A 25,003-nucleotide genomic window follows, 5' to 3' on the forward strand; every position below is an offset into this window, starting at 1 on the left:
TCTATAACAGCCTTTCTTCTAATGACTTAATATTATGCAACCAAAAACGTCGTCATAAGTTAAAGAAAGCGCAGTAATAAAATATGTTAGTGGATAAAGTTGTCGTATCCGATCCTGTGGCTTCTTCTCTTTGAGAGGGTTGCAGCTGATTGCGTAAGTATTTATGACTGTAGTCTGTGTATTCATGGCTCCGGTTTGCCTGCTTGCGGGATGAAAACCCCCAGATAAACTGGCGGAAAAAAACCTGCTATCCACGCCCAAGACCGACTAACTTGGCTATGGCTGAGGAAGATCCTTAAGCTCTTCACGTCGTCGACGGGAATCGAACCTAGGACACTTCTTCTCCAGACATATGGTTGCGAAGCGCAAAGCCACGAGGCTAACCGCGCGTACTAAATTTATCGTATAGTGTAGAAAAAATATGGAACTTTTAAATAGCTTACGAGTATGGAGTGAAATAATAAAGAAATGTGGTCCAAACATAAAGAAATCAAAAACAAAAATGGTCACGACTTTGAGAGAAGTTACTGAATCCAAACACAAATGCTTATTGACAGAAAAATATTAAAGAATCAAACGCATTTAATTATCTGGAAAGTAATAAATGAAATGGAACAAATGAGTTAACACATAGAGCAAACACGATTATTTTATGAAGTCCAAATATGTACCATGTCAATGTAAACTGCTATTATGCAAATTCATATTTTATGCCAATTCTCGCATACAGGACTCAAACTCGGAACCTGACAAAACAAAAATAATAATCGAAGAATCGGTTTCGTTAATTGGAATGAAAAAAAAAAAAAAAAAACTCGAGCCGAAGTAAGAAATGATCCTGTAAGAATGAGGAATTAATAGACAAGCAGGACTCAGTACGATAGCGAGAGAGAAGTCCATAGAAAAAAATAAAAGCTATAGATGTGAAAGAAAAGAATATATGGTTGTTAGGAAGATTATCAGACTGTTGATGTTGATAATCCCTTCTACTTAGAGATCAAGTGTGTGTGTGTGTGTGTGTGTGTGTGTGTGTGTGTGTGTGTGTGTGTGTGTGTGTGTGTGTGTGTGTGTGTGTGTGTGTGTGTGTGTGTGTGTGTGTGTGTGTGTTTTAACCCTACCAGGAGGTAATTTATTCCTACATGCTCCATTGCATTACAATGCTTATATTGCATGTAGCTTACAAGTACTGAATAACATTTCTATTTATATTTTTGTATCCATTTTCATTTAACATTTAGATTTTTATATACATACATTAACACTATATAGTATAATTCACATAATATCAGTGTTTATATTAGATCACAATGGAAATTGATTTTATTAGCAAATTTAGTTAATTCTATGCAATACTGTTCGATAAGTCTCTGTTTTGACACTGGCCACTTGTCTCCGGAAGTGATGACGTGTTGTATTAGGGGCATCCGGATGGAGTCCAATAGCTGACAGTCGTAGAGTATATGGTCAACAGTCTGTTTATGGTGTGGACTGCAGATGCATGATGGTGATTCCAGGATATGGAATCTGTGTGGATAGTGTCTTAGTTCTCCGTGTCCCGTTAGTAGCGTGGTTAAACCTGGAGAAATGGCGTGTTTTTTTAACCGGAGTCTGCTTCTGATGCTAGGAAAGAATTCTTTTGTTGCTGATCCGTTTTTTGATGTTTTCCATTCTTCTTTCCACATGTCTAGGCTTTTCTCTTCTGCAAGTGTTTTTATAGCAGATTTCGGGAATTTCTGATAACTTATTTCTAGCTGCTTCTTTAGCCAACTGATCCGCTCACTCGTTTCCTGCTATTCCAGTATGCGCTTTCACCCAGCAGAACTTGATTTCACATCCCTCTAGAATGAGATTTCGAACCAAATTTCTTGTCTGTTCTATTAATGCAATATGGTTGTTCTGGTTTTTTATGCCGTCTATAGTGCTTCTTCTATCGCTGTAGATTGTTGCTGTCTTTTGCTGAGAAGTGTTGAGTTCAAATTCCTGGAGATATGTGAGTGACTGAAGTATAGCAAGTTGTTCTGCTTGGTTGTTGGAACAGAGAGGATGCAGTCTAATGCAGCGTTCTTGTATAATGGACTGTCTGTTGTATGCAGTGAAAGAACAACCGACGTTCCTTTCGGTTTTGTTTCCGTCAGTGTATATTTCGAATTCGTCACTTTCAGAGTTTTCCTTCTCCTTAATATTTGTTTTCTTTGCTGGGTGAGGCCACTTACTGTAGTGAAGCGGACGTTCGTAGCTATTTGGATCGATGTTGGAACTCCGGAAGTGACTTCATATATAAGAGATAATTCTTGTATTTTCAGGCAGATCGGTGTTAGAGCTGCAATAACGCAAGCTGCTTCGAAAGATATTGTCGTGTATCCTTTAATTATGCGAATGACTATAAGGCGTTGAACTCTATTTAGTTTTTGTCAGTTTATCTTTGATTTTAGTGTATGTTTCCAGGCAGGTGCAGCATAAGATATCAGTGGTAGTATAGCTCCGGTATATATCGTTTTCAGCGCTCGTTGGCCTAATCCCCCACTTAATCCTTGCCGACTTAGCAAGGAGGTTTACTATTTGTAAGCTTTTTTCGGCAACATATGAGATGTGCTTATTGAAGGTGGTTTTTCGTCTATTGTTACTCCTAGGTATTTTAGCTCACTGGCTACCTCGAGAACTTCTCCGTTTAGGAAGACTGTTACAGGTTGTTTTGGTTTTTTTCGTGAGATGTGGAGCACTTTAAACTTGGTGCTATTGAAGGTCACTTTCTTCTCGAAAGTGACCTTCGCATCATCGGCGAAGGCTATGACTTTTGTTGCAGTAGTGACAGAAAGTCTTAAAAGCGAGTCGTACTGGATGTTCTAGAAACCTGGCCCACAGCAAGAGCCTTGCGAACTCCTGGAGAAGACTCGTTTGACTTTTTTCGTTAGAGTTGTGGTTTTTTAGTGTCACAGTCGCTCTTCTGTCTGAAAAATAATTTTTTCAGACAGAAGAGCAACTTAGGTAGAGTAAGTTTTTAGGGCATTTTAAATCTATTAATTGATTGATTATCGCTGGCCACCACGCAGCGTCGAAGGCTCCTTGTACATCGAGAGAGATCAGTAGTACGTCTTTTTTTTTGCTGTAGAATGTATTCTGCAAACTCTTTCACCTCCATAATTGCGTCTACTGTGCTGGAGTGAGGTCTGAATGCGTATTGATTACTACTTAATAAGTTTCTTGAGTAGACGTAGTGCATTATTCGGTTTATTAGAAGTTTTTCTAGTACCTTGCCAGCAACGTTTATGAGGCTGATTGGTCTGTATTTGTTAATTTCATCGGATGTTTCTTTTCCTGGTTTGATTATAGATATAATTTTTGAGTGTTTTCATATTGATCCCCTTTTTAGGCATTTGTTGTAAGCTGTTGTTATGAATTCGGGGAATTCGAGAAACGCTGTTAAGAGTATGTCGCTGCTTATTCCGTCTTCTCCAGGAGTTTTTCTTGGATCCATTGATCTTAATATTGACTCGATTTCATTAGTTGCAAACGAGTCGTCGTCAGGAAAGTCTGTATCTGTTACAGTCTTCGTCTGTAAGTTTTGTGGATTTCTTCATCTGTTGATTCATCGTCATCGGGAATATACTTCTCTATCATAACAGCTGCAGTTTCTGCTAAGTTTTTAGTGTAGGTGCCGTCTGTTTTCTTGATAGTTGATAGTATAGGTGTTGTCTTGTTCTTGCTTGCTGCTAATTTATATATGCAATTCCAAGGATTCGATACGGTTGAAACTGTACAAAATGTTTTCCATGATTCTATTTTCGCGTTTATAATTTTGGACTGATAGCTGTATTTGGCTTTATAGTAGTTCTGTCTTCTGCTCTCTCTTAAATCTTGGTTATTGTATGTTCTTTGGTATAATTGTCTGAGTGCATTGACATGTTTTCTTAGGACTATTAGGTCGTCGTTCCACCACGGTACTGATTTTCTTCCATCGATGTTTAGCTTCTTGGTTGTTCTGAGTGTTTGATCGCTGGATTTTTTCAGACCTGATGAAAGTGCAGAAGCAAGTAAATCTATATCGGTTTGTGCTGATGCCCAGATGGCTAGGTTTTTGTCTAAGCTGAGCTGTTTTTCGCTGTTCGCATCAAGGTGATGTTCTGAGATTAAGCGTGAAAATTCTCTTTTTAATGCTTTTATAAATTTCTCTAGGTTTGGTTTTATTGGTGAAGTATTTGATGTTAATGCGGTGGTTTTTGTTGTCTATCCCGTTTAAATTTTTGTTATTAATGATGAAACTTATTATGCGATGGTCAGAATAGCTTTCCTCTTCTTCGTATTTCTATTCAGAAACGCGGGGTAAAATAGCGTTGTTTGCCATTGTTAGGCCGATGAAGCTGCTTCCTCTGCTATTTTCAAATGATGAAGTGTTGCAGTCGTCGTTTAGTATGTGTAGGGAGTTTGATGCTATGAACTCTTCCAAATTTTTCCCTCTATTGTTTGTGTTTTCATTAAACCATAATACCGAATGGGCGTTGCTATCCATTCAAAGTATTAGGCCGTGGTTGGTAGTAAACTCTGCGATGTTGCTCATTTTTTCTAAGTCGTGTTTTATGTCTGTGTGATAGTCGAGACACATACTCGCAGGAAAAGTTTTAATTCCTCTGTACGTAATTTCAATAAGTACCGAGTCCTCGTTGCTGTGCTGGGTAATTAATATTGCCTCAACTTCAGAGTTTACCACGAGTATTGCAGCTCTCTTTCTTTCAGATCCTTTGGAAAATATTTTAAAATTACTTGGAAAGCCGCATATTTTGTTGTTGATGTTGTAGGGTTCTTGTATTAATGCCGGTCCTATATCTTTTCTATTTATAATTTCTGTTAAGTTATTGACAGCCTTGATAGAGCGTTGTAGATTTATTTGAAGGCATGCCAGGGAAGTAGTGCTGTTTCAACAAGGTTTATTATTGCTTTCCATAATCTATGTTTTGAATTTTGAGCTGTTTGTAGTAGTTATATGTCGGGCAGTCTTTGCTTAATGCCATGTGTTTGCAATCGTTTTTGGTTTTGGCATGATTGTTATGATTTTGGCAGTTATGCAATTCATCTCGGACTTATTTCGTGGGCACTCGCTAAACTTATGTTCTTGAGAGCAGAATGGACAGGTAGTTTTACCCCTGCAGTCGCGTGTGTGATGGTGGAATTTATTGCAGTTGAAACACCTCAGAACGCTTACGTAGTCTGCACAATGGCAAATTCTCCACAACATTTTGACACCAGTTTTTAGCAATTTGGTCCTACCGTTGGATCGACTTCAATAATTAAGTTTCTCTTGTTCGTTTTTTTTATTTGTCATGATGAATTTTTGTGTTAGCTTTGTATCGGTACTGAAGAGTTCTTCATTCTGCATGCGGATTGAGTCAAATGCATTGTTCGTATCAATATCACTGGGAACATATATAATGAGTCTTGAAAGATATTTTCTACTGGGATTTGCTACTAACGTGTCTTTGCATTCCTTCGTGATTTCGTTATGTAGCAAATCTATGTCGGTCTTTACTTTCGATTCAATTAAGACTTCTCCGTTATTGATACTTTTCATTTTTGTGATTCCGATTTTGATTTTCCTTCGGTCGATTTTTTTCTTTGACGATATTTTTAGTTTCCTCACTGTTTAATTGAGCTATCGGTTCACTATGAGTTTATAGCATGGGTTATTTTCAGATTCGTCTGTTTTTAACGTTATTTTTAACGGCATGCGAGTAGAGCTGAGTAGGCTGAGTCGAGTTAGCCTGTTCCTGGTTGCTTGTAGCAGTCTGTAGTTCTGTTGATACTTTAGTTTCGTTTTTCATTTTATTGAAAACCTTTGTTAATTCACTCACTGCCATTAGTATGTCCTTTTTTAAATCGTTCCTTAAATTGCCGCTTACTTTAACTACGTTACGCAGCAAATCTAGGGCATTTTCGAAATCTAATTCATCCCGTGCCGCCATTTTAATATTACTCGAAGTTGTAGTATTATATCCTCCTATTGAACTGCTAACTTTTCCAAGGTACAAAGTTCAAGAAAAATGTACTTACAGTTTTCCTGCTTGTTCTTAGAACTGACGCTTCCATTGAATTAGGTTGGGAGGGTAGCAGCTAATCCTGTTATGCACGGGTCTTTGTTTTGAGGGTAGCTGAACGATAGATACAGTCAGAACAGCAGTATTCAGTCCGTAAAGATAGAATAAAATTCACTCATAAGCGCTTAGAACTGAAACTATAGAGTAAATTACTCACTGTTAGATAGATCACTGTACAAGCTATCAGTCGATACCAGATACATCCAGTTATTCTGTCAGATACCGCACAAATCAAGGTAAAACGATTTCAGGCACGACCGAGCCCAATCTGTGTGTGTGTGTGTGTGTGTGTGTGTGTGTGTGTGTGTGTGTGTGTGTGTGTGTGTGTGTGTGTGTGTGTGTGTGTGTGTGTGTGTGTGTGTGTGTGTGTGTGTGTGTGTGTGTGTGTGTGTGTGTGTGTGTGTGTGTGTGTGTGTGTGTGCCCCCACTCGCACGGGAGCACGATGAATATCGAATATTTCAATGTTATCACAAAATCTTATAGAAAAAGAATTATGAATATTCAACTTACTGCTAGAACAAGAATATCCTGGAAGTTGAAAAAATCCTTGAAATAGTTGCATTTATTGCGCTTTATCTAAAAAATAAATAAATTGATTAATCAATTCTTTGTTAACTTACACATTCTTTTTTTAAAAAATATGTATAAAATTCATGAATTTTCCTAAATCTAATTAGATTTTAAAAATTTATTTTATTATTGTTATGATGATTATTTGAAACTCTTTTCTATATTGTTCCTATAAATTAATGCCCAATTTATTGCAGATTAAAGGCATAAGAAAATCCTTTTATAAGGAAAAACTTCAATAACGTTTCTTCTATTTGCGAAAAGTTCGGTTTCTTTTTGGACAGAGGGTGTGTGTGTGTATATATATATATATATATATATATATACGACTTTTTCAGGTGTGGTAACACTTAAAGCAAATAAAAAAAAACACTGTGGTATTATAATAACAGACTTGTAAACTGAAGTTAAGTTTGAATTGTCGTTATAGTCCTTTCTGTAGTTGTATTGTTGTGCAAATGCGAGCGTATGAGTTCACGCGTACGCCAGTATCTAATGGCAGAACTATGCGAGTCAGGAAGACTATAAATGAGGTTGCTGTTGATGTGAGAAGGGTCTAAGACAATTTCTTTGGATTCAACTATACACTCTTCCACTTCATCGTGACAAATATAAAGGATTGATGTTGCGTTCCAATCTACTCCGTGCTGACGGCCTTCATCGTTTACGTTCACCGAAAATAAGACGTGACTTGCGAGTGCCCTTGCTCTGATTCTGTTGTATGAAATGTCTCTCTGATGTTCCTCTAGCCGTAGGAGGATTGACTTCTCAGTCTGGCCATAGTATGGCCTCCCACAATCACATATTATTTTATATGCAGGGAACTGAAGGTAGTTATGAGCTTGTTTTGGATGGCTTAGAACTGACCTTAGTTTTGGAAGAGTTGAAAAACACGTTTTAATATTAAATTTATTCAAAATTCTTCCTAGTTTCCGGGAGAGCGAGATGATGTACGGCAAAGGAATATAACCCTTGGGGTTGTTAGGGATCTCTGTGTTGTTTCGAGGGCGCTGGTATAGTTGCCTCTTAATGTTTTTGGAAGTGTATCCATTATTTAAGAAAGTTCTTTCTAGATATTTTAGTTCATCTTTTAGGTCTACATCGGACAATACTGAGTGAGCATGGTGAGCCAATGTGGAAATGATATCTAACTTTTGCGTTAGGGAGAGTGATGTGAGGATGCATGTGCATATCTATCCGTGTGTGTTGATTTTCTGAAGATTGAGATCCTTAAAGAAGCATCTTAGTAAGCTTCATGTCTAGAAATGAAAGGAAACCATTTTCTTCAATCTCAACGGTAAATTTTATGTCTTGGTGGAAGTTGTTTAAATGATTTAGGAAGATGTGAAGATTCTCTACACCATGCTCCCAAATAAGGAATATATCGTCCACATAGCGGAGCCATGTCGAGGTTTTAATGTTGTTTTAGAGACGGCTTTTTCCTCGAAATCCTCGAAGAAAATGTTGGCCAGTATTGGAGACAGGGGGCTATCCATAGTTAGTCCCTTTTTCTGTTTATGAATTTTCTCTTCGAACTTAAAATACCCCGAACTAATACAGTGTGAGAGGAGAGCAAAAATCTTTTTAGAGATCTTGATTTTTAAAATGCTGAGGACATCTTGCGTTGGAACATTTGTGAAAAGTGCCACAACATCAAAGCTCGCCACAATATCGGAATTCTTCAGTTTTATATCTTTGATTTTAGAAGCCGGTTGAATTTTTAATGTAAGAGGAAGATTTTCCTACTAGACCTTTTAAGGAGGATGCTAGATATTTTGATAATTTATATGTCGGTGAATCAATACTATCAACTATTGGCATGAGCGGACAATTTGCTTTATGCACCTTTGGAAGGCCGTATAATCTTGAAATAAGTGGATGTAAGGATCAAAGAGAAAGACGTGTGTTTCTTGGAAGTTCCGTTTCGTCTTAAGGAGATTGTTTGTTTGATTATGTATCTCTCTCGTTGGGTCTCGGTCTAGTTCAAAGGTAGGTATCTGATTCTAGTAACGTCAGGATTTTTTAAACTGTTTTATTTAGTACGACCGTTGCAATGCCCTTGTCTGCTTGTCTCTGTTTCTTTTAAGTTTTTTGATAGCTAGTCTTTCACCAGGAGAAATGTTATCGACTGGTGATTTTGCGTTAATCTGTTAATCGCAAATATTGCCTCCATACGAAGTAAATTTGCTTCTGCTGTAGGAAGCAGTGAGCTCGCTTTTTCTATCTCAGTAAGAAACAATTCTCTAGGGATGGATTTTGGCGAAGGAACAAAATTAAGATCTTTTGAGAGAATATGCTCTTCTTCCGAACTAAGGGTGTAAGATTATTTGTTTATTATTCATTTTTTAAGGCCTTCATCATGCTTATTAGGTGCGAATCGTTCTTGTATTAATTTGAGTGAATTAAATTTCCTAATTAACTTAGATTTATTGATTTCCTGAGTTCTTGAAGCACGGCGCGTGCTTATCTCTTTCATAATGTTCCACCACACGGGGTCTAAAGATACTGTTAAACGATTTTCCAAAGTGAGTTTTTTTCTAAAGAGTTAGGCTAAGTTCCGTTTCGTGTCACCGATTCATTCTGAAAAAAGATCTAATTTCGCTTTTTGGTAAATTCTACGCGCCCTTTCCGTTGTGATGATTTCCTTGAATTGTAGGAATTTCTGAATGATTGAAAAGGACTTACAGCGTTTTAAAAAGACAAGCATGTTGATGAATAGTCCAATGCTTCTGGTGGTTTCTGATAAGCTTTTGTAAGTTGGAATACATCCTCGTCAGAAGGAATATAATGATCATTAGTTGCATTGACTCAGTAATTAGATATGTTCATCTTTTTTTGACTGACTGAACCCGAGAAAATAGATAACAAGTTAATTTAATGGAGCACACAACATGTTTCATCAAAACGACTTCTTCAGGTGTGGTAACGCTTAAAGCAAATTTAAAAAAAATTATGTTTTTTTTTCAGTCAGTCAAAAAAGATGAACATATCTAATCAACGAGTGAACTAATGATCATTATATATACCGGGTGATTATAAAATAACGTCAAGTGTTCAGAGCCCTCTAGCGAGTAATGTATTGGACGAAACACACCAATATTCGGTAGATGTACACAGTGGAACATGGGGATTCGATTTCACGAAAAAAAAAATAGTACCAAAAGTCGCCAACAGGGGAAATTTTGGCGCTGCCAAATTAATTTTATTAGGTGTGACTAATGAATGACTAAATGGCAAATGAGAGACAGCACACATCAATTTCATGACGTTTATTGTTAATTACAAATAAGGTTCAATATGACCACCATTCTGATGTTCCAGGAACTGCATACGGTGCACGACATTTTCCACAGTGGCTCGCAACATATCGGAATTGATTTGTCTCACGTGTAACGTTATTCGATCTTTCAAAGTTGGAATATCGGGTACATGTCCTTGATACACAATGCTTTAAAGAAATCTCCACAGCCAAAAGTCACAAGGATTGAGATCAGGTGATCTCGGTGGCTATGGCATGGTAAATGCACGACTGATGACTTCTGTCAGAGAAATGTTGTCGCAAAACACGCTGTACTTGAAGTCCAATGTGGGGTGGTGCACCATCCTGCATGAAGATGGTCGAATCGAGACATCCTCTTTGCTGCAGTTGTGGAACCACAAAGTTCTGTAGCATATTGGCATACCTATTAGCATTGATGGAACAGGTCACTGGTCCATTTTGGCGATTTTCCTCGTAAAAGTATGGACCGATGATAAAAGATGCCGTAAATCCGCACCACAGTGTGACTTTGGGCGAGTAGATAGGCATCTGCAGACACACGTGCGTATTAGTTGCAGCCCAAATGCGACAGTGGCGTGTGTTAATATCGCCGTTCAAATAAAAGTGCGCTTCGTCACTCCATAAAATCTGCCACGGCCATGCATCATCCACTTCCATGAGCGCTAAGAAGTCGATTCGTTTGGTCCAATTCTTGAACATGGATGATTTTATAGGAGTAAAACTTCAACATCTGATGTAGGATTTTCCACACCAATGTGTATGCGATATCCGTTTGCCGGGGATATTGCTCATGCACTGCTGGTACCCTGCACATTCGTCATCTCCTGTTCCACAATAGCAGTTGTAACTTGTTGGTGATCGATTGGTTTGCGTCCCCTGCCTACCTGCACTGCTAGAGTTCCAGTAGTTTCAAATCGCCGAATCGGTTTTCGTAAGTTTCTTACGCTAATCGGTCCTTTTCGTAAATTTTTCATACGCCGAAAATCACGACGACAAGCACTGGCATTATTGTTCTGCTGATAATAGAGTTTGACTAACAAAGCACGCTCACGTAAGGTAAGAGGCATCGAAAAGCAGTTCATCTACGAATGATAAGAAATCTCACAGGCTTTCCTTTTATTGCATAATCGCTCACGAGAAACGCGATAATGCAAATTAATGCATTTTACTCGGTAAACTGCGCCAAAATTTCCCCTGTTGGCGATTATTTTTTTCATTAAATCGAATCCCCATGTTCCACCGTGTACGTCTACCGAATATTGGTGTGTTTCGTCCAATACATACTCGCTAGAGGGCTCTGAACACTTGACGTTATTTTATAATCACCCGGTATAATGATCTGAAAAAACCATAAAAAATAAAAAATAAATAAATATATATACAAAGGGGAGGGCTCTGCTCCCCTGGCGCCCAACCCCCCCGAGTTCGGGCTGGTATGCCGGATCTTTATGAACCTCACTTTAATTATTCAAAATCACGAAATGAAAATAAAATATTTACTATATAATCAGTTATAACATGCGTGTTATGCTAATTTCAGTAATGAATACTAACACGTACTGTTCTAATGGTCGACAATAAGTTTGATTGTTGTAATCCTGAAACGATAAAATTGTTGTCTCATGAAGGCAAACAGTGAAAATGTGACAAATTTCGGCTTATCTTTATATATATATATATATATTTTTTTTTCTTTTTTTTAAGAATTGAATGACATAAACCGAGAGTAAAGGAAAAAGGTTTAATAGTATCACACGACTAGTTTCGGCTTTTTATAGCCTTCTTCAGGTGTTTTTATAAAAGAAAAAACCTTAAACATTGATGATAAAAAACTGTGAATAGCACAGGAAAGTCGCTATACATATTTAACGTGAAAACGTTATAGTTAACGTATTCAAAGTAGTTCCTTCGTTGGCCACATTGTTGGGTGAGTGTGTGTGTGTGTGTGTGCGGGCGTGTAGCATCTCGTGAGCGCCAGTATGTGATCACAGCAGCATCACAGACTGGGAGGTTATAGCTTAAATTATTATTTAAATGTACAGGGGTTGAGGATGATTTCTCTAGATTTTACAATTTTTCTTTCCAATTTGTCATTGCAACGGAAAATGTCGTTAGATCTATCGCAAAGGATTGTATGACTATGGTTTTCATCATCAGAATCGGCAGAAAAAAGAATATGGCTAGATAAAGCACTGTCAAGTGTTCTCTTGTAAGTGATGTCCCTCGTGTGCTCCTCCATACGCAATTCAATAGACTTATCCATTTCTTACACTGAAAGAACAGCTATCAAGCCTTTAAAATATAATAGTAACATAGTTATTCTTCCGGCAGACAAAGGGAATGCGACTGTCATCTTAGACAAGTCTGATTACCATAATAAAATCTTGGAACTTTTAAACAGTGATACTTACTCAGAAATGAATAGTGTTCCTACGATTGAACTACACAATAGAACTAATAATTTATTAAAAACCACCTTGGACTTACAAAGAAACATTCGTCTTTCTCTTAGGTCACTTCATCCCTTGATCCTACGACTGTATGGACTCTCCAAGATTCACAAAACAAACTGCCCACTCAGACCTATAGTTGAGGGCATACACTCTCCTACCTATAACCTCTCCAAATATCTCGCGAGGTTTCTAAGAAATCTTTCTGGAAATTTCCTCTTCACATATTAAAAACTCTGAAGATTTTGTTTCTAAAATCTAATTTTCAAACTAAAAAAAAAACAGATTTAATGGCCAGTTTCGATATTGTTTCTCTCTTTACAAATGTGCCTGTTCAAGAAGTCCTCGATCTTCTCAAGAACAAATTATCAAAAAAATCTTTGCTCTTCTCTTCCATTGCATAAAGTCAGGATACTTCAAATATGACAATAAGATCTACTTACAAAACTCAGGTCTGGCCATGGGAAGCCCGCTCTCTCCGATACTCGCGGATATATTTCTCAACGATTTTGAAGAAAAGCTATTAACTCCTTCCATCTTAAACCAAAATTCTGGTATCACTATATTGATGATATTTTCCTCATCCGGGAAGATGGTATCAACAACCTCAATTTATTTTTAGGCCACCAAAACAACTGCCATGAAAAAATCTCTTTTACCTTCGAACTGGAATCAGATGACTGCCTCCCCTTTTTAGACCTGAAACTTACCAGATGTGCTGAGAGAATTAAAATCTCAATTTTTAGAAAGCCTACTCATACTGATAGATACCTTCATGCTTCCTCCCATCACTATCCCCCACAAAAATTTCGTATTATTTCCACCTTAACTCACCGAGCGAAATCATTACTTACAGAAGAAACAGAAATTGAACTGCTTTTTCTTAAAAATACTTTTATTAATAATGGTTTGTCTCTTAAGAAAATTGACAAATTTCTTTCCCCCAGTCACTCAACTACTTCTGAAGATCCCTCTTCCCCAAGAGCCTTCATCTCTTTGCCTTACATCAGCTCTATTTCACCAAAACTGGCAAAGATTCTCAAGAAGTTTAACTTGAAAACGTGCTTCACTACGCTTCCAAAACTTCGTTCAATACTTAGCAAACCTAAAGAGAAACATCCTCCAACTCAGTTTCCAGGAGTGTAAAAGATTTTATGTGATTGTGGAAAGCCATACTATGGCCAGACTGCTAAATCCATCCTTCTACGTTTGGAAGAACACCGTAGAGATATCTCCTATAACAGGACTACAGCCAGCGCTCTCTCTAGCCACGTTCTCTTTTCAGCTAACTCAGACGAAGGCCGCCAACACTTTGTGAACTGGACTCAAACTTCTAACATCCATGTGTGCTACGATGAGCTCGAGAGAAAGATTGTCGAATCTATGGAAATTTCTCTATATTCCTCTCATATCAACAACAGTGTTACACCCTGATACCTTAAGAATGTAGAATTCCCAGCTATCATGGTGTAACATGAAGAGAAAATAAAATAAAACCCCTGTATAAAAGCTAATAGATGAATTATTTAGAAGAAAGAAAAATATTCTTGCATCCAAGTAAAATATATAACAAAAAAGTGTTTGAAGAACTAAAAGAATTACAGTTGTGATATAAAACAATGAGCTAAGCAAAACAGAAAAGATTAGTAATAAGAAATTGTATGTGAGAGGCTAGAGATTAAAATATTAAGTAAATTCTTAAAAATTTGGAAGGGGGATTAATTTAGAGGCTAGCAAAAATAAAAAACAATAGACTATCGCTCAGGGTCAATTCCCGGATTTGAGACATCATGACGGGCTCGCCGACCAAAGGATGTTTGGCAGAAAAACGCCACCCTAATTGGTCGGTGAAGTCGAATCAAGTAAGGGGCAGAGAAAAGAAATTAAAGTTGGTGCGGTTAGGGGTAAAGGTATAAAAGGGTTGAAAACCCCCCACAAAAGGCTTTTTCCCGGATAGTTTCTTCACGAGCTCCTTCGTATAGGTTTCATGTGGTTTTCCTGAGTGGCGGGATTGGAGTTATCTCCTTCATCACAACAAGGAAACAAAAGTGAGCGGGATTTCGATTCCGTATTTCCTATGGTAAGAAACGAGGAATGCCATTTAGCAAAAGGAAAGAAGGTATTGTCTAAGTGTTTCATAATCCAGTGACAACTACGAAAAGAGGGAAATCTGTAAAGAAGTCGGTGTCCACGTGATGAGTTTCACAGCCATTGTATAGATGATTCAAAATGTGTCCTTAATTCAAGAACGAAAAGTTAAGATCGCGTAAGCACAGTTTATTGCCAAAAGAACTTAAGAGTGACAGATTATAGGAGAGATCATACCAGGATAGTTCAATCGGAAAAAGGTAGAGGCCAATATAGAAAACTCAAGAGAAAAAGGTACTGTAAAAATCTCGTGTTAACTAAAAATCATCTGTAATTGTAATTATTATTCTATTACTGAACTGTTGAAGAGACTAAGGAAATTTATACTAGGACTTTAGTACATGACTGACTATAATGAAAGTATGCTTGTAAATATTAATATTATATAAGTAATTATGTGTCCTGAGAATCATGCATGTGTATTGTAACGTATGAAAGGATAATTTAATCTACATAGTTTTAAATAGTTAAATAGAGTGAGTCGATCACATATGTCCAGGTGCTACAGCATATATAGCATATTCAGAATAACATAGGGTTAACTAATGTGTTAATTAGATTATACATATGATTTTATGTGTTGAATTTGTTATGGCGGCATGATCGTAATACCCATATAGGATCTTAGCCAAATACTTGTGATCAGCTAATGTTATTTTGTAAATGTTTCTTAGTATTGAATTGAATTATATTAGAAATTAAATTGTACCATGCTAATGAGTTTAATAAACCTTTATTCATTGATAAAACAGTTGTCTGAAATTGCTGCCCAATGCACCACTTGAAAACGTACGAACCTAATCACGCGGGAAACTTGTGTTAAAAAACGAGATAGTGTCACGACTGCAATATTGTTTCACATTCAGACATATTTTAGTTCTTTCTCCTTGTTTTTGTATTTTATATCTCAAACTAAATGTCCCAAAAGGCGCAGTATAATATAAATATTAGGGACACTAAGGGGAGGAATAGCTAAATATTTGTATTTTGGGGTGATATCTCGTGCATAGATAATAGTTGAACATATTTCACTAGATAGAATAATTATCATAAATTGGGACACAACAACAGCTTGAGTTTCAATGTCTCTGATGCACACGTTGCCTTTGTTCAGTACTGGCGCACTCGCGACAGCGCTTAGTATACGTTTGTTTGGAACTCAAGCTCGCATTATGTTTTCAAACAAGCTACTGTCTTTTTGTACCTGTTCTGTTATTACAATTTTAAGTCTCTGTAATTCTTTATATACTTTCTTTGATTGTGATACCTGAAGATGTTGATCAATTCAACGAAACTAGTGTACTAGTAGTATCTTTTCAAATATATCATGTCATCTTTTTATCTCTCGGTATCAGTCATTAAAGCTTTTTCATAATATTCCAACCGATTAATATTTCCCCGTCTATATATATATATATATAGACGGGGAAATATATATATATATATATATTGTTCTCGCACAAAGGAAATGTTTTGTAAACAACCATTACAGTACCCACTAATCCCATAAAGGGATTAGTGGGCACTGTAATGGTTTTCTGTAATAGTATTCTGAATAAGAATTTTTTTTGAATAGATTTTTTTTCCCCTATACTTTTAGAAAAATGCAAACATGTTCCTATTAATGTGTTATTTTATGATGATTCCACACGTTAATCAAATATTGACACCATCTATAGAATGTTAGAAACTTATTAATAATTGATTTTAACAACTGCAAGTTGTCATTTTGATGAAATACAATAGCAGTTCAACGTATCTGATAGGCGAACGTATGCATGCAGATATCGATTTACATTTAATGACAAATCGTAAAATAATCAAATGCACAGAGGGGGGGGGGAAATAATAATAAGATGACAGCTGGTACGATTCGAGTTTACGCGTGGAAAACCCCAATGGATTTCAAGTTCATCGCCTTAACCACTCAGCCACGACTGCATCCATTCCTTTACTTCTGAGTAATTCATATACTGTATTATTTTTGTTTTTATGGAAATTGACTGGCAGTTTAAGCATTGGGTGTTTTTTAAATATTGATACATTTAATAGTGATTTTTTCATAAATAAATAACTAAAATAATAAATAAACAAATTAATAGATAAAACAATAAATAAAAACTGGTATTGTTTGAATTTAACGCCAACTTAAAAAACACCTACCTCCAGCAGTTCTTCAATGATATAATAAAATATAAATACACAAAATGCAATCTCGCAACCAAAGACCATATAATCTCCAGATGTGACGTAACGAAGCAGTTTGACTGTTCGGAAACTCCAAGACGGAATCATTCCACCAGTAGCTGGAAATTCGAATACGATTCTGAAATATAATGAACGTGAGTTCATGAGTAATATATAAAACACACACACACACACACACACACACACACACACACACACACACACACACACACACACACACACACACACACACACACACACACACACACACACACACACACACTTGTATACCTTGTAAACAAAATATAAATCCTAAATATTCTTAAGAAACGTAAAAGTTATGAGAATACATGTATTTACAGTGGTAAGAAGAGGCGAATTATAATTGAGACTAAAGTAGAAATTATTAAACGACACGAAAAAGGTAATAAGTTCATTGATATTATACACATGCTTACGAAATGAATGAATCGACTGTTAAAACTGTTATTAAAGATCAAGTTTGGATTACTCAAAGTTTTATTTCATAAGCAGAACTTGTTTAGCTTTAATTATCTTTAAAAATAACATTATATTTCCAAAATGCATGATTTTTGAGCACTATTCGACTCCCGCTGGTTTTCAACTTTGCGCGGAAGCCTCCGGAATAAATTAACCGTTCAAGTGTCAGATAAAATCGACAAGGTTGGTAGCTAAAACATACGAATTAGTGTGTAAATTGTATGTTATTGACGGCGACCTGTTGTATGTTTAGTATTCGTTCCACAAGATGAAAGTTTTCGCCTCACAAATTGGGAAACCGTCCTGAAGAAACCACACAATTAACAGACACGAACTCATAGCTGTAGTTGTATTTCGAAGTTTTACTGACACTACAATCCGCTACAACTGCAGGAAATCGGGAAAAAAATAAAAAATAAGCTAACGCCTTTTTATTCCCGTATAGGGAGTAGGCGAGGCCGTTTTTAAGCCCTATCTAACTTTTAGAGACTGAGTGGGCAGTTCAATCTCCACTAGTACCCAATCAGAGATAGCTGGCCTAAGGCTATCACTAATTAAGTGGCATGCAGTGAAGAGAGACGACTCAACAAGTGCCGCCATCTCGTGGTCCCTAACCCTAACACAATATATTTAATGTCTGAAATAATGTGGGTTCTACGGTCGATTTACTTGAGTTTACGGGACGAAAAACCCGAGTTCCCGGGAGAAAAAACCCGCTTGCCCATGCCAGAGATCGACCAACTCGGGAACCGGTCGAAAAAAAGGTTTAGAAAATTTTCTTCTAGTCGCCGACTAGATTCGAAACTAAGACTTCCTTCGTGCGGTTAAGCGCCGTGATGTGCAACAGCCACATCCACTGAGCTACACAGGCTCTTCGGAAAATTTATAAAAGTGGAAATGCGCTAATTACGTGTAATAAATACCAGGATTTAATCTTGGAGGGGACCGAGCACTCAAGATTTAATCTTGGGTGGGGGGGGGAGTTGAGTAGCCGATTTGAGAATACACATACGCATTGCATATGAGCTATGACTGGGCATCTGCAGTGATCGCCAATACATGATACCAGGGATCTTCTCTGGCCAGGCGCGGGCAAACGAAGTTGCGCCCGAGCACTACTTCGTTCGCCTTGCGTTCACAGCGTCCAGAATTCCCGAGAGCTATACGGTGTTCCCACGTTATGTGACCGCTAATTCATAAGTAGCATGGAAACAGAAGACACGACACAACATAAATTTATTTTAAAAAATGAATTGTAATTAGGAAAAGATTTTTGGAAATTTTTCTAGTGTTTTTTTTTCCTTTTTCTTTTGGGGAGTCAGGGCCCCTTAGCCCCCACCCCCGTCCCTGGGTGCGCCAATGATAAGTACAATATTCCAAAGGAAAAGTATTACAAAGGCAAGTAAATGTATGATAACGTATATTTAAAATAGATGAAACATTTTAATTTTCATAACTTCCGTGATGTATTTGTCGTAGACTTTGTACGCTACAATATGTACGAACAATTTTTATAACGTCCGTTCGTTTCCTTTACAGTTCTATTTCGAAGCAGAAATTATTTTTGTTTTACGTTCAGCTGAAATAAAGCGATTTTTTGTAGTACTTCTTCACCAATCAGAGAGCGTAAAATCTTTCGTTTGATTTTTACTACAATAATGACACTTGTCAGGCGTACCCTTATGACAGCACAATGTAGTAATTAAAAACAAAAAATGTAATAATATAAATGAATTACAGACTATAATATTATATAATAAATGATATAATACAGAACCACCATCAAATATTGTGAGGTAGATTAGCGACAGCCGTGTGAAATGAATTATTATGGTGCTAACAATTACCAATTGTTAGCACCGTATTAACAATTACTGTACGTAATTACCGTATTAACAATTACTGTACGTAATTAAATTTTTTTGAACTGTAAATCTCATAAAATAGTGGCGGATCAGCTGTATTTTTGCGAGTTTCTCTCTGAATAAAACTGAGGAAGTTTTAAAACTTTAACATCTATATTCCTTCAGTTATAACTAGAAAATATTCCCCCCCCCCAGGTACAATGTTACTCTTTCATTCTTTCTCTCTTCTTAAACGGTTTATTTATTACCTACGTGCACCAGTGCCGGTGTGCACGGAGAGCATCAAATGGCTGAGTAAAATCCACATTTGATTTGTACTTCTTGGGGAACTCAATTTCAATCTTTTCTGTCTTTTCTTTTCTGAAGATTGTTCATAGATTTTGGAGAAGGATATGTATACATCTCCTTCTCCAACCGACTGATAACAGTTTGAACAGGTAATATGTTTTCTTATCCAAGTACTTTGACTTCATGTATCCTATAACTGCTATTATAATAGCAATCCTGTTAGTTCATTATTTGGTATGTATCTTAAAACAAAAAAAATTCAAGAATTTCATGTACCATATCCAAATTTGATATTACAGCATTGCTGAGTCCTATTAGACCTTTTTTTTTTTTTTTTAATTTTACTAATGTATGTGATGTATTTATAGATCCTCTATGATCATTATTCGAGAATCAGTAAGTTCTTTATGAGCTTACTTCTTATGTAACGACTTCATCTACATACAAAGCTTTCTCGATTAGGATCTACGGGCATGGAGAATCCTTTTTTATGATTTTAATGAGCATCTGGTTAATACATCACATAGCAGAACAGATGAACACAGCACAACATATCTTTATCACTACATTTCCATCCATACCCTCAAAACCTACTTTCTTTCCTTTACATCAATCTGAGATTGTTCACGATCATCAAAATCCTCTTTGTTATCAGCAGTGATGGATGGTACATCATATGGTAGTATAGACGAAGTTTTTATTATCTTGTTGGCTTTGTTTGTCATATTTATTGGTGGTAATCTTTACGATTTATATTCGCTGTTAATTCAATATAAAAAAAAATCACCGAAAATCCGTTAACACCTTTTATTCCCTAAAGGAAGTAGGCGAAGCTGTTTAGTCCTATCACTTGATGATTGGAGGAAAAGTCTTATAAAGGATGTTTTGTCATAAAACAAACATTTTTTATGCATGCTTTGAATTTTTAATTATATTTTAATATATGCTACTATGAAATCAAATGTTTAACGCGTAATCAACATTAAATATTCAGAATCATTACGCAGCAATTTCTGAGTTATAGTAATAATTTTAGCATTCAAGAAATATCGTAGAGTGAAGTAAAAAATATGAACTAAAGCCTACATTTGAAAGAAAAACGATTCTTACTTGATAATACAAAATAGATTTAGATTGGCATTATATACAGTGAAGTCCAAAAAGGCTGCTCTTGTAGCCCTTGAAAGCCATAAATTTTCCTTTAGGTACTTCATTTTCTCCATTGACTCATTTTTTGTGGTACCCAAATCGGCATAAGAGCCAGCTCCGCTGTAGGTTGCAAGGAGACCCCAGTAACTATGGCCAGACAGTTCTTCTTCGCTGTGGTAATTCCATCTATCAAAATATCATTAATTACAGATAGGAATAGAAACATCATGTATGTAGTTATTACTGTAGTATTAAGTCTAATGTTTGTTTCAAATTTATCTAAATGAATTTCCCAAGTCAACACGGTCCGAAAAACTAAGATTTGAAAAGGAAAGAAAAGAAAATCAATATAAGATACACGATTGTACAAATATAATATCTAGAATTAGAGACACAAGATGGCGACGACAGCTGTATGCCATATTCTCATCAACTCTCTCCTAACACTCTGCAGACGGTTCACTCAAGTGCAGCAGTGGTAAAGGGTGAAGAATTGATAACTTAGGAATTTTACCAATTTATTTTATTTTTATGTTTATTTTTTATTTTATACTATATATATTGCTAATAATATTGATTTGTATTTATCTTAATATTAACGTACTTACTAAGGATGGTTATCAGAAGGAATTAGCTTACTTTAAACATTGGACTGCTTTAATTGTTAATTATTACCAATTTTATAACTGCTTACAACAGTATTATGATTGAGTTATTTTCAATAATTGAAATTGAGTTTCAATAATTATGATTATTTCCAAAATTTACAATAGTTATTTTCAATAACTATTTTAAATTTTGAATGATTCTGAATTATAGTTCAACTATGAATAAGTGAATGCGTTGTCATGTGATCATTCTTAAGATTAGTTCAAATTGCATGATATAAACTGAACAATGTTGAATATGTTGATATCGTTTTATTGTACATGATGAGTGTACAGAATCATGGAGTTGCCCATGTAATAATAATAATAATAATAAATCTTTTAACGCGTTTTATTCCTCAAATGGAGGTAGAGCTCATTTCGCTGATTCCAACTTTTTGAAGACAGGTGGAAGTCAATCTGCATCATATGAGGCTTCACAGTAACAATGAGCCCGAATCCAGGCTTTTCATGAGAAAGAGAGAAGAAGAAGAAGAAGAAGAAGAAGAAGAAGAAGAAGAAGAAGAAGAAGAAGAAGAAGAAGACAATCGTTGCCATCTCGGGGCTCTTAAACCCTAACACTCGTGTTATTGATTATAATAGGGTGAATCCTAAGGTTGGTTTTTGAGATTTCTTCTTAAAAATCCGAGTTTCTAAGAGACAAACACCCTACTTGCTCGTTTTCCAGAGATCAACTAATTCATAATTGAGCCAAAAAAAAAAAAAGGCTTAAACATTTTAAAATAAAGGTAAAATAATACAAAAATATATAATAAAACTACTTTCGAATCTGGATGAACTTATTTCTAGCATTGAGTTAGTTAATCTCTGGTGTTATGGCATGCTTTCCTCAGGGTGCTCTGGATTTGCCATAAAAACATAAAACACGTTTTTTTCTTCGTTTTTTTCCTTTCTTTCTTTATTATATATTTTATTTCACTTATTATTTTATTTTTGCAGCAAGTTTGTTTTACTTTTATTATACAAGTATAGGAATTTGACAAGTGAGAATTCATACCATTGTGGTGGCTTGTTTTCTAGTGGAAGACTACAATAATAATGATAATAACGATGTTTATATTTATTTAAAAAATTATTCTGATCATAGGAGTGACGATAAAAAGTATGCTATAATTCATTTAATATCATATCATATGTAAACTGTTTGATGGCTTGTTATAAAAGCCATGTGTTTTGCAGAAACATTTGGATTTTATTCCACGTTAGTTTTAAGCTTTATTTTAATTATTTCGTTATTTACGTAATTTTCTTTTGTTTATTTACTTCATTTCATTTCCTTTCCTTTTCTTCCTACTTCAGTTTTTTTTTATTGTTAAGTAAATACCATTTATTTATTATTACTATTATTTTAATCAATAATATTATACTTACTCCGATTCGTTTAACAATCCAAAAGGCCTCGTATCTTCTGCCTGAATGGAATAGGCACTGTAACAATCTGTAATGTATTTCCTGAAATCTTCATGTACGTCACAAGAATCATTCCGTACTCTGATTTGTCGAAGTCTTGGTGAGCCAAGTAATTTGTTTTCGTAAAGAACGTTCCGATCTTCAAGTTTAGTTGGAGTTAAATTATCGTAGTAGGAGTCCCAGTAGAGGCAGTCATGCATTACGTATTGTTCAAACTGCATTAAAAAAAAGATAGATTACTCACGCAGCGTATTCTTAAATAGTGATAAGCACATCTGTTGCAATAATTATTAATTTTCGGATTTATTGTTGTTATGCAATTAGTAATCATGTTACAATTCATATTACTTAGGAATACAATTTCCTACTCGCTACATCCGTCATATAAAGTACTGTAATATTCAACGTATGAAACCTATGAAAATATATTCATACAGCAAGCAATATTCAGATCTTTCCGGACTTTATCATTGTGCGCGTCATTTGCTGCTTTCTCAGTGAGATATTAATTCAACGTAGCTGCTAAATTTAGTGCATTTACGAGTAATAGTGCATTTTGTGCACTTAACTGGTAGGTATTTGATAGGCAGATCAATGATAAAAGAAGAGGTGACTAATTTAAAGATTGAAATGAGATTGAAATAGTGAACACAATTACGTTATATTCAGTCTGAAAGGCAAAACAGGAAAAGGTTTTATAAACAACGAAAAGGGGTCGTGTCGACCTCTAATTATTATTAAATTATTAATTATTAATAAATTAAAATTTCTTTTAAATGAATAATTATGATATATTCATTCAAATATATTGACATATAAATGGTTCATCATGACTTATTTTATTTCATTTTTTTTCAGCTCGCAATTTTGGAGAGACCAAGTTAGACAAGAAAACTGCATCGTAAATGTTCAGGGTGAAATGTGCTTTAAAAAAAAAAAGGAGTGGGGAATATTTTAATTTTTGAAAATTTTCCGATATAACTGAAAGATAGATTGTTACAACTACCGCTATCTCATGTTCTCAATCCTAACTCGTATGTAATCGTGCATATATTCTAGGATCAATTTTTTTCTGAATTACGGAGTAACAAACTCCAGTTTTTTATGAAGCGAAAACATCCTCTAGTCAGTCGATAGACCCGAACCTGATCGCCTAAACATGAGCGCATTTTTAGGTGGAGATGGCATTTCTGACATTCCTTAAATACAAGAGTACCAGATGTAAGGGAAAAAAAAACAACCTCTATCACAAAATACACTGATAAATGTGTAAGGACAAAACAAACACAAATCGAGTTTGAAGAAGCTAAATTGAGAATTCTATTTGATTGAGCTAAGAAAAAGAAAATCGAGATTCATAAAAATGTTGAAAAGAACTGTTCTTAAAATCATTTACAGTAGGATATATTTAATGAAATTTGGGTTCCAGTACTGAAGACAATAATGTGTAAAATATGTTAGTTTACTGAACGGTGAATCCGAATTGAATTAACAAGTCATCCCAAATGAGCAAGTTGTCTCTATTCAAATGATCTTTCATTTGAATAGAGGCAGGTTAAACTGGTCGTGTCAATGACTACTTAGCAGTAAAAAAAAAAACCCTACTACCATCGAGACTAACTCACCTCATCATCATCATCATCATCAAATTCCTGCCATGTACCCTCAAGAGGTGTGATATGATAGTACTACATGAAAAAAATTACATTACTAACTTCCTATCTACAATTTTCCTCCAAATCAGTCTGTTACTTGTCAAGACTCCAACATTATCAGATCTTATATTTCTATCGTCTAAGGAACTTTGTACCGTATCAATCCACCTATATCTTGGTCTTCCTCTGGGTCGTTTTGCTGCCAACCTGGCAGAGAACACTTGTTTTGCTAATCTTTCTTCGCCCATTCTGTTTAGGTGATCATACCACCTGAGATTAGCTCTGCTAACGCATTCCTGGATGCTGACAATGTCAAGTTCTTTCCTAATATCCTCGTTTTTAATATGATATTGCCATTGATGCCATCTGTTCACGCGTATAATATTTCTCAGGACTCTCATATCTGTGGTCTCTAGTCTTTGGTCAAGTGTTTTACTTCTGACCCAGCTCTCAGATCCATAAGTTAAAACTGGTTTGAACACTGCCTTGCATACAGTTAGTGTTCCGACTAATTTCTCTCTTATTCCATATGAATTTATTCAATTGACTTCCCACCATACCAGCATTGCTGATTCTGTTGTCTATTTCTATATTTAATTTACCATCTTCACTAAAAATCGCGCCTAAATAGCTGAAATGTTTAACTTGTTCCACAGGTTCTCCATTCACAACACAGTTGACATTTTCAATGATTCTGCCTATTTTCATTGTCTTTGTCTTTTTATTACTGACCTTCATACCATAT

At 35.7% G+C, this 25,003-nt stretch overlaps 1 protein-coding gene across 1 annotated transcript in view; it reads right to left on the reverse strand.

The window, feature by feature from the left end:
- LOC150099332 (polycystin-2-like) overlaps positions 1-25,003 on the reverse strand; it is a 65,450-nt gene that overhangs the window by 25,772 nt on the left and 14,675 nt on the right. The window contains exons 4-7 of the mRNA XM_090404319.1: positions 22,565-22,818; positions 20,487-20,711; positions 16,699-16,861; positions 6,598-6,663 (exon numbers count right to left, since the gene is read on the reverse strand). Of these exons, the coding sequence (XP_090260445.1) occupies positions 6,598-6,663; positions 16,699-16,861; positions 20,487-20,711; positions 22,565-22,818 (708 nt within the window). The remainder of the gene's footprint in view (positions 1-6,597; positions 6,664-16,698; positions 16,862-20,486; positions 20,712-22,564; positions 22,819-25,003) is intronic.

Source organism: Typopeltis vanoorti, chromosome 14, assembly GCF_054136105.1.
Source record: "Typopeltis vanoorti isolate ZY-2024b chromosome 14, IOZ_Tvanoo_1.0, whole genome shotgun sequence".
Lineage (NCBI taxonomy): Eukaryota > Metazoa > Arthropoda > Arachnida > Uropygi > Thelyphonidae > Typopeltis > Typopeltis vanoorti.